This window comes from Hordeum vulgare, chromosome 2H (assembly GCF_904849725.1).
Source record: "Hordeum vulgare subsp. vulgare chromosome 2H, MorexV3_pseudomolecules_assembly, whole genome shotgun sequence".
Lineage (NCBI taxonomy): Eukaryota > Viridiplantae > Streptophyta > Magnoliopsida > Poales > Poaceae > Hordeum > Hordeum vulgare.
The window spans coordinates 524,956,684-524,968,097 of NC_058519.1; the positions used below are offsets into that span (position 1 = coordinate 524,956,684).

Here is an 11,414-nt window from a genome sequence, read left to right on the forward strand (position 1 = left end):
TTAGCCCAATCCCCTCCGTTCCCCTTCAATCCCCTTCTATCCATGTGTTTCAAAACCCTCCTCGGGGGACTAGTGGAAGCAAAACCCCGATGATTTGAGAGGATTGGATGAAACAAAGGGATTCACCCAATCCCCTGAAATTCCTCCCTCTTAAAACCTCCCCAATCCCCCTTAACCAAACGAGGCCTAACCAAATGAGGCCTAAGGCCTCGTTTGGTTAAGGGGGGTTGGAGAGGTTTTGAGAGGGAGGAATTTCAGGGGATTGGGTGAATCCCTTTGTTTCACCCAATCCTCTCAAATCCCCGGGATTTTGCTTCCACTAGTCCCCCAAAGAGGGTTTTCAAACACATGGATAGAAAGGGATTAAAGGAGAACGGAGGGGATTGGGCTAAGCAAACCCCTCCTACCAAATAGGCGCGTGGGGATCTGTGGGATTTCTGAACCCCGGGGATTTTTCTGTCAAATCCTCCCCAATCCCCGTTTAGCCAAACGAGGCCTAAAGGAGAATCTCGGATTTGCAACTGGACTTGGCTTGGAGAACATCACCGCCATCCACCATCCACCATCGGTGCCATTCCCTATAAATACAGCCTCTCCTCTCCGAAGCCCAACAACCCCCAACCTCCTCTCGGCCTCTTCGCCTCGCAACCCTCCACCTCCATGGCGACGCCGCAGCCCCCCGGGCTACGGCCAGGAATGGTGTTCAGGCCCAGCGGCCGCCAGCTCATCACGCTCTACCTCGGCCACAACGCGCTCCGCGGCGAGCTCCCCGACGCCCTCGTCATCCCCGGCGGCTGCGTCGTCACGGCTGGCGTGGACATCTTCGCCGCGAGCCCCGACGCGCTCCCCTTCCAGGCGAGCCACAGGGCCCCTCACGGGGAGGTATGGGGATACTTCGCCGCCGCGGCCCCGACCGCGGACAGCGTCCAGCCGGCCCCGGGCGGGTGCTGGGCGCGGGACGGCGCCGACAAGCGGTACGAGCTCAAGGGGGAAGCGCTCGGCTACCGGAGCAGGTTCGCGTTCCACGTCATGCGTGTGGAAGCCGGCGGCGAGGTGATGTGGGCGCCGACGCGGTGGCTGATGAAGGAGTACCGGCTCGACGAGGGCGCGGCCGTCTTCCGCGACAAGCTTCCCGAGCACCCCAACGCCAACATGGATTTCGTGGTCCGCAAGATCTTCACGAAGCCGCTGGTTCCCGTGTCGCTGCCTGCCCGCTCCGGCAGCATTCCGTCGGGCCAAGCCCAACCAACCCGGTCGGTGCGAGCGCGGCGGAAGGCGGCTTCCTCCTGGCTGGCGCGCCTCGCCATCGCCAGGGCGGGCATACGGCACCGGCAGTGGAGCGCCCCCTCGGGCCTTGACGAGCGCAACGCCGACAACCTCAACGACAATGCCAAGGTGATGTCGTGCCAGTCGTGGTGGACGCGCCTCGCCGAGGAGTACAACTACAAGGTGCCCAGCGGCCGCCAGATCATCGTCGAGTACCTCGGCCCCAAGGCGACCTGCGGCAGGGTCGCCGACAGCGCCGCCCCGGGCTTGGTCGCGGAGGGCGTGGACATCTTCGCGGTGAGCCCGGACGCGCTTCCCTTCCCGCCCAGCCACAGGAAGAACGACGAGGAAGCGTGGGGCTACTTCTTCGCGGCCAAGCCCGTCGGCAACAATATGCAGTCGGCGCCCGGCGGGTGGTGGTTTCAATACGGCCGCGCGAAGAGCTACATGTTCCGCGGGAAGGTGTACGCCCGCCACCGCAGGTTCAGGTTCCACGTTGTGGGGGCACCCGGCTACAAGTTGACGTGGGAGCAGACGCCGTGGCAGATGAAGGAGTACGCGCTCCACCAGAGCGCGTGGGTTTTCCGCAACGCGTCGAAAGCCCCGGCCGGTGCCAACATGGACCTCGTGGTCTACAAGGTCTTCACGAAGCCGGTGGTCGCTCCGCCGCCGCGGCCGCGGCCGCCGCGGCGTGCCCGCTCGAGCAAGGCGAAGAACCAGGCGAGAAAGCGCGCTGGATCTGGTTTACGCTCGGATGAGCCCGGGATTGTTCTCGACATTGATCTCAACAACTAGCCGCTCACGCCGGGCTCGCTGGAGCAGAGGTCTCGTCCCAAACAAAATTGCAGGAACGATGTTGATCTGAGGAAGGTTGTTTCTTCGGTGATGACCACGAAACTTTTGATTTGCCTTGCATGGATTTTTGTTGACAACTGCATTGCTCTCTGAAAGTGAAGAAACTTGTACAGGTGAGAGTTCGATGACATTTTGATCTGTTATCTGGTTATCTTGTACTGATACTGATTACTGAAATTGGCAACAACAGCTGAACTGTTATGTTTACAGATAACTGCAAGACACCTTATCTTTCTGTAAGGCAGATGATGCCTACCTTTTTCGCAAGCAAGTAATTCAGTGTGACTGTACATTCATACTGAAATGAAATCATGAAAATATATCAGGAATTTGATTGTACAAATCAGTGTGCTGTACATTCAGAAGCAACAATGTGATTGATTATACACAGAGAACCTCTCAAAAGAAAAACTAACAAGTTACACTCCTAGAGAAAAACATGACCTGATGAAGTTGCAGCCTGCAAGAAGCCTTTCTTTAATGTTTATACATCTCAGGTAGATATTGGTAGTAACTAATTACTACTTGTTGCACAAAAATTCTGCTGGGTCCAAGATTATGGACTTTCATTCATCTGTTCTAACACTGCATAATAAACTTCATAAATGATTTCCCTTCCGACATGGCCATACAATATCCTGTTAAGAACGAACTGCTCGAGTCTAAATCGTCTCCTCTTCCTCAAAGAAGTCCCAGAGGTCACCATAGTCACTTTCTGCTTCCAACCTCATCTTAGCAGATAGATCCATCTCTCCTAGGGATTCAAGACCCTTGACCAGCGTTATGTATGTTGTCCTGTCAGGTTCACTGTCCCATAGCTTCATAAGACGGAAGCAGTCCATTGTTAATTGTGTGAACTCAGCATCTAGAAGGGTCTTCAGAAGCAGATTGAAACCATCGGTGTCAGGTTCCAATTGTTCCCTCTTCAGATAGGAACAGGCTTTGCCAACCTCGGACCTCAATCCTTTGCTAGCAAGCACTGTAATAAGATCAACATACCAGAACAACCTAGGCTTGTACCAGTGCTCCTTTCGAATCTCCTCAAAGACCTGACATAGATGACAAATCAAGAAGCATCTTAGTATGAACTTCTCAGTTCCATTCAAGAGGTTTCTGCTTAGCAGCATCATCTATTAACCCAAATGCAGGTAATACTACTACATTAGAAACGGTACTAATGAATACAAAGTAAATTGCCATGCAAAGAGTACCCCAAAAGAAAGCATTTACGAAACTCATAATGGTTAAAGGGCAACAACGACAGACTAAGGCCCTGTTTGGAATCATAATAGATTATAATAATCTGGATTATGAAGATAAATTATATAATCTGGTTTATAATAATCTAGGTGGGCATGTTTGGAGGCCAGATTATATAAACTGTAATCCAGGTTTTATATTGTACAATGACATGTATGTCCTTTGTTTTTTAACTGCAAAGGTAATAATCTAGATGGGCATGTTTGGAGGACGATGGCGGTGGCAGTAGGTAATTATCTCCAAGTTTCCAAGGGTGATGGGTCATTAATAATCCATAATCTGATTTTAGCTGGGGTAGAGTAGATTATGAGTTTTTAATAATCTGGCCATCTAGTTTTTATAAACTGCAATATAATCTGTCCTGTTTGGAGACATAATAGATTATAAAAACCGGATTATATAATCTGAGTGTATCCAAACAGGGCCTAAATCTCAGCATCCCCGTTTACTGCCAATGGATTATCAGTATTCATGACCAGTACCAGCAGGCCCACAGCACGAGCGCCTTGTGTGGGCCGCAATACCTGTAGTTAGCGTCTTTCGTATGGATTTCGGCATGTTCCATCTAAAAAGATGACCACCACCTCCTGCTGGTTGGCGGTTGCAAAATTTATCAGTCGTGTAAATTGTGTGCGTGAATCATTCTTAATGTAGACTAAAACAAACTAGCTATTTAAGATTCTTGTTGCAAGAATGATAAGGAACTATACCCACATTCATCACTTTACAGATTTATTCCTGCTGACATGCTTAGGAAATGTTATCTATGGCACACCTACTGCAGCCATATAATGGAACAACATTGGTTTAGAACAGAGCATTAACAATTTGGAGAGCTGTGAACCATGAGTGGCCAGAGTACACACTGTTTCCAAACAATGGCGGGTGATCTGAACAGATAGTTCATGAATAGCCTAGGTTTCCTGTAGTGACAAATGAGTTCAAATTGGTGGATCATGCTAGAAATACAACCTATCCACCATAGTGTCGAGGAAGGCTCATAATCAGCAACTGTGAGTACACAACAGGGTTAATCAACAAATGTGAAAATATTTAGCTGAATCATCGGTAAATTTTGTGCTCGGAATTAAAAGCCTATGAATCCCAACTCAATACACTCTGCTCCCCGGTAGTGCACGCACAAATTAGGCTATACCTTGAGTGCCAGGTGGGCTTCGCCCTGCGCCGCGAGCTCGCGGAAGACGGCGACCATGTCGGCCTTCAGGAGCCGCCGCAGCTTGGGGTCTGTGGCGACGGCGCCAGCAGCGGGGGCTCCAGAGAGGGTGGCGCGCTTCAGGGACTGGACGGCCTGGATGGCCTCGGTGCTGAGGTAGCGCCCCCGCTGCGTCGGCTTCCGGTTCTTGCCCCGGTCCCGCATCGTGATGGTGGAAGATGTGCTCCGGCGAACAGAGGCGGCGGAAGGGGTTAGGCGGTGAGGAGAGAAGGCGAGCGGCGAGGAGAGCATCGCCGTGCGACGGCGGAAGTACGGTAGTTTTGGATGAGGTGCGCATCAGGGAGAGAGAGGAAAAAGAATCACTGAATTTTGTTTTTCTTATTGGAATATGAAGATTTCTTATCTTAGAACTGAACCTTTCGGTGGGTCTTGTGACATCGAACTTGTGTATGTGGAATTTGACAAAGTGGATATGTGGAAAAAATGACTGAGTAATCTAATGGCTAACTTAAGCATTTTAAGCAATTAGTTCACTTAACTAACTCATCCCCTTTTAATAGTATTGACTTTTCTATATATTCAAAAGTGATTTCTCACAAATATTAAATGAAGAATATTCTATCTTGAAGCTTGAGCCGATATTATTCATTCTTGCATCAAGGGACATCTTCACATAAACTCTTCATAGACTATTTCTGAAATATCTAGGTAAAGGTGTTAGTCCAAGAGACAGTGTATGTTGTCATGAATTGTCAAAAACACCAAGGGAGCATATGTGCTTTCAATCTCCCCTTTTTGGTAATTGATGACAACATGCAATCAAAGCTTCAAATAAAGGTAAGCATAAGAATATGATAGCTTTAAAAGAAACATGACTAGTATAATCTCTCCCTAGATGTGTGCAATTCCTTTAAAGGATAATTGCTTTAGAATGCACGGGAACATACAAGATAGAAGGACAAGACAAGTCATAGACATCCTCGTTATATGCATCAAATATATGTGAATGAAGGACTTTCATGTTCAAGACTCCCTCTTGCAAACACTATGTGCAAGAAACAAGAGGTCATCATGAATAAGTCGTTGGGGAACGTCGCATGGGAAACAAAAAATTTCCTACGCGCATGAAGACCTATCATGGTGATGTCCATCTACGAGAGGGGATGTTTGATCTACGTACCCTTGTAGACCATACAGCAGAAGCGTTAGTGAACGCGGTTGATGTAGTGGAACGTCCTCACGTCCCTCGATCCGCCCCGCGAACCGTCCCGCAATCAGTCCCACGATCTAGTGCCGAACGGACGGCACCTCCGCGTTCAGCACACGTACAGCTCGACGATGATCTCGGCCTTCTTGATCCAGCAAGAGAGACGGAGAGGTAGAAGAGTTCTCCGGCAGCGTGACGGCGCTCCGGAGGTTGGTGATGATCTTATCTCGGCAGGGCTCCGCCCAAGCTCCGCAGAAACGCGATCTAGAAGTAAAACCGTGGAGATATGTGGTCGGGCTGTCGTGGCAAAGTTGTGTCAAATCAGCCCTAAAACCTCCGTATATATAGGGGGAGGAGGGGGAGCCTTGCCTTGGGGTCCAAGGACTCCCAAGGGGGTCGGCCGAGCCAAGGGGGCCAACCCTCCCCTTCCAAACCGAGTCCAACTAGGTTTGGAAGGAGGAGTCCTTCCCCCTTTTCCCACCTCCTCTTTTTTTTCTCTTTGATTTTTCTTCCTATAGCGCATAGGGCTTTCTTGGGCTGTCCCACCAGCCCACTAAGGGCTGGTGCGCCACCCCCAATGCCTATGGGCTTCCCCGGGGTGGGTTGCCCCCCCGGTGAACTCCCGGAACCCATTCGTCATTCCCGGTACATTTCCGGTAACTCCGAAAACCTTCCGGTAATCAAATGAGATCATCCTATATATCAATCTTCGTTTCTGGACCATTCCGGAAACCCTCGTGACGTCCGTGATCTCATCCGGGACTCCGAACAACATTCGATAACCAACCATATAACTCAAATACGCATAAAACAACATCGAACCTTAAGTGTGCAGACCCTGCGGGTTCGAGAACTATGTAGACATGACCCGAGAGACTCCACGGTCAATATCCAATAGCGGGACCTGGATGCCCATATTGGATCCTACATATTCTACGAAGATCTTATCGTTTGAACCTCAGTGCCAAGGATTCATATAATCCCGTATGTCATTCCCTTTGTCCTTCGGTATGTTACTTGCCCGAGATTCGATCGTCAGTATCCGCATACCTATTTCAATCCCGTTTACCGGCAAGTCTCTTTACTCGTACCGTAATACAAGATCCCGCAACTTACACTAAGTCACATTGCTTGCAAGGCTTGTGTGTGATGTTGTATTACCGAGTGGGCCCCGAGATACCTCTCCATCACACGGAGTGACAAATCCCAGTCTCGATCCATACTAACTCAACGAACACCTTCGGAGATACCTGTAGAGCATCTTTATAGTCACCCAGTTACGTTGCGACGTTTGATACACACAAAGTATTCCTCCGGTGTCAGTGAGTTATATGATCTCATGGCCATAGGAACAAATACTTGACACGCAGAAAACAGTAGCAACAAAATGATACGATCAACATGCTACGTCTATTAGTTTGGGTCTAGTCCATCACGTGATTCTCCTAATGACGTGATCCAGTTATCAAGCAACAACACCTTGTTCATAATCAGAAGACACTGACTATCTTTGATCAACTGGCTAGCCAACTAGAGGCTTGCTAGGGACAGTGTTTTGTCTATGTATCCACACATGTATATAAGTCTTCATTCAATACAATTATAGCATGGATAATAAACGATTATCTTGATACAGGAATTATAATAATAACTATATTTATTATTGCCTCTAGGGCATAATTCCAACATAAGTATATGATGCATATACTTACCTTAAGGATCTTGAGCGTCTTAACATAAGAGTACACTTGGAAAAACGAATGTTAGATAACACAAGAATACTCTATTGTAAAGATGCAAAGAACTTCAAAAGTGCCAAGATATTGAAGACATATTGAAGATAAAATTTGACGAAAGGATATGTCTCCAAGAGAGCTTTTCTCCCCTAATGATGAATATGTGATAATTTCCTCTCCCCTGAATCATAGCATTGGATATTGGGAATAGGTAGGGTAAGATAAGTCAAAGCCATAAAACAATTTTATCTCTCTCCCCCTTTAATATGTAAGGTTTGATACATCTTCCCTCAGGAACAAATATCTGCCCCTCGTGTTGTTTCTCCCTCTTTTTGTGTAAGATTCTTGGTGATATTTCTCCCCCATAAATAGGTTCATTGAATGGAAGCTTTGATAATATTTCTCCCCCTTTGGCATAAATTTCCAAAACTGTTAGAGGGTAAGGGCTCATTGAGAGAAAGGGATCCTTGATACTTCTCTCTTGGATAAGGATTCCTTGAATTTGTCTTTTCTCCCCCTTATATAGTTTGCAGGGTTCATCGAATGTTCTCCCCCTCTGATATGGATGAGAGCTCCTTGAACTATCTCCCCCTATGATAGGGATCCTAGATGATTCTCCCTCTTATATTGTATGAGATCACTAAGATTTTTCTTCCCCAAGAGAAGTTTTCTCCCAATAGAAAAATAAAGCTAAAAATGGATTATGTCTCAGAAAATTTTCAATTCAATGTTAGGATGCAATGAAACATCGGATCATTGATAAGCGTTCTCCCCCTAAGACAAAAGTCCAGAAGAAATTATCAGAGCAACTAAGGTTGTTATAATATCAGAGTCACCGAGGCAAAGTGGTTTGGTAGAACCGAGAATGAGATTCAGGCCTCTGCGAGAAAACGGTTTGACCGAGTTTCCCAGATCGGTGAAACCGAGTTGCAATGAAATTCTACCGCTTAACAGAAAATAGAATGATTGAAAGAATTGTTTCAAGAGACCAATTGTATAAGATACCAATTGAGAGAGTCAAACAAAAATAAAAGAAGAACAAAAGGTAGCAAAGAGAAAAAATTGAAAATTTACATACATTTAGATGAGAGTTGAATGATTCTAAGAATGTATGAAATGACAAATGTGAACCATACAATAATCTTCATTTAGATGTGGAGCGATGACTAGGCCACCTATATTAGAGTATTTGACTTGAGGAGTCGAGCAAGGATGCTTGATCATAGGTCATACTCATCATTAAGCTCGAAATGGGGTTACCATTTTTCGATTAAGCATTTCACTAGCAAAAGGGCCCGTGCGTTGCAACGGGAGAAAAAAATACCACACGCTCTTAAATTATAAAAAATGGTCTAAAATCTCAGAATTTGTAGTTACGGCACAAACAAAGATGGTCTTATCCTATAAAAGTGCAGTTCAAAATTCCACAGGTCTTCTATTTTAACACGGCTTGCATGTAGATTTAATACGTAAAAACAAATGGGCAAGTGACCTTTAGTTTCATCTTCAACCCTGATTTTGTTGACGTGTTCATTCCCAATCCGAATCAGTACCGGTATGAAAGAAAGACGAATAATGACTTATTTATTAAGATTGCAACCTAGATAGTATTTTTATTAAATGTTTAACAGGTAAAATAACATCATATTCAAATTCTACATATTTTTCTAATCAAATTCCATATATAATATGTTAAATTTGAAGTTATGGTTTAGAAAATATGAGTATTCTAAAAAACATTTAATATGTACTACGGGTTTAATGTCAGAAACATCAGGGGGTTTTCTATAAAATAACATGACGGACTAAGGATACTTATTTCCTTTATTAGTAGGTATAGAATGTCTGCATATCACTTGAGTTGCTTTACCCCATTAATTGGTGTAGAGCTTTATCAAGGAGATGAGTACATACCGTCGAACGATGTTGATGACGTAGCATGTAGGTGAACTTGTTGTGGATGCTCAAAGTTGATGAAGATCATCTTGAGTTGGAAGCTATCCATGTCGTTTTGGTTCACTTTTCACCTACAATGGTTAGTCACGCAAGGAAGAACATAATATATCCAAATGACATGAGTGAAATTCAATATCATAGAATTGTCAAGGATATGATTTTGTTGTCTTCTTCCTCCATCTTCGAAGAAAAGGTTGTTGATACTTGGCCATGTCAAGATTGTTTTTTATGTGAGTAGATGGCAATCTTGTGAAGTGTGTTTCTTCTAAGTACCTACAAAAGGGTTAGATGCAATGCAAGGGAGCATAGTTTCCAAGATATAAGATAGTCATATAAATGGCATCATGGAATGGGCAATCAGGCTCATGCCCTTGCATGCATCCGAGTGAGTCTAGCTTATGTTTGAAGCATAAAAGATGTTCAACTCACTCCTCAAATGACAGAACACTTTCTCATCAAGTGATTTGGTAAAGATATCAGCTAGTTGTTTGTCAGTGCGAACATGCTTAAGATCGATATCTTCTTTAGCAACATCATCACGAATGAAATGATGTCGCACTTGGATATGTTTTGTTCTAGAATGTTGCACGGGGTTATAGGCAATCTTAATAGCACTTCCATTGTCATATAACAATGGAACTTTTCTAACATGAATGACATAATCCTTAAGAATTTGAGTCATCCAAAGTAATTGGGCACGACATGATCCAGCGGCAATGTATTCAGCTCCGGCAGTAGATAAGGATGCCGATTTTTGTTTCTTAGATGACCAAGACACAAGAGATCTCCCAAGAAATTGACATGTACCCGAGGTGGATTTTCTGTCAAACTTTTCTCCGGCATAGTCCAAGTCAGAATAGCCAACAAGCTTAAAATAAGATCCCTTAGGATACCATATGCCAAAGTTGGGTGAATGTATTAGGTATCTCACTATCCTTTTCACAGCCAATAGATGACACTCTTTTGTTGTTGCTTGGTATCGGGCACACATGGACAAGTTTGTCTTGGTATTCATCAATGATATACTAGTCCACTCCAAGACACCCGAAGAACACGCACAACACCTAAGGATTGTATGAGGTGAGCTGCTTAAACATCAGTTATACGCCAAATTTAGCAAATGTGAATTTTTGCTAAAGGAAGTCGGATTTTTGGGCCACATAATGACCCAAGAAGGCATAGCCGTGGATCCCGAGAAGGTAAAAGTGGTAAATGGATGCCAACAACCAGCAAATGTGACAAACGTACGGAGTTTCCTCAAAATGGCAGGATACTACCAAAGATTTATTGAGGGCTTCTCTGCAATTGCCAAACCAATAACCTAGTTTCTCAAGAAGAACAAGAAGTTTGAGTGGACTGAGGCATGCGAAAATAGTTTCCAATAATTGAAGAAGAGGCTAACCACCGCACCGATATTAATCGTTCCCTTTATGCACAAAGATTTTGAAATATATTGTGACGCTTCAAGGAAAGGCCTTGGATGTGTAATCATGCAAGAAGGTAAAGTCGTGGCCTATGCCTCAAGACAGTTGCGGCGGCACAAAGAAAACTATCCCACTCATGATCTGGAATTAGCCATCGTAATACACGCTCTCAAAGAATGGAGGCATTTCTTGGTTGGGAATCACCGCGAGATATACATGGACCACAAGCGTCTCAAGTATATTTTCACCTAGCCAGAGATAAATCCGAGGCAGCGTTGTTGGTTAGAGTTAATCAAGGACTATGATGTGGGGATACATTATCACCCTGGAATGCAAACGTGGTATCAGATGCTCTCAGTAGGAATCCAACCACAGACAACAGCCCTACACCGAATCTAAGGCCTGAGTTTATTCAAGAGTTTGCCAAACTCAACATGATCCTTGTCCCTAAAGGCATTGTTGCACGCCTGGAGATACAACCAACATTGGACGAACAAATCAAGGAAGCTCAGAACGGGCATCCCGGTATTGAAGGA

At 45.3% G+C, this 11,414-nt stretch overlaps 1 protein-coding gene across 1 annotated transcript; it reads right to left on the reverse strand.

Annotated features, from left to right (window-relative positions):
* Positions 1 to 2,420: 2,420 nt before the first annotated feature.
* On the reverse strand, positions 2,421 to 4,943 carry LOC123430418 (protein THYLAKOID ASSEMBLY 8, chloroplastic-like). Its single transcript, XM_045114288.1, has 2 exons — positions 4,538 to 4,943; positions 2,421 to 3,170 (listed from the first exon to the last, which is right to left on the reverse strand). The coding sequence occupies exons 1-2, from the start codon at positions 4,844 to 4,846 to the stop codon at positions 2,784 to 2,786; spliced, it is 696 nt and encodes a 231-aa protein (XP_044970223.1). The 5' UTR covers positions 4,847 to 4,943; the 3' UTR covers positions 2,421 to 2,783.
* Positions 4,944 to 11,414: the final 6,471 nt, after the last annotated feature.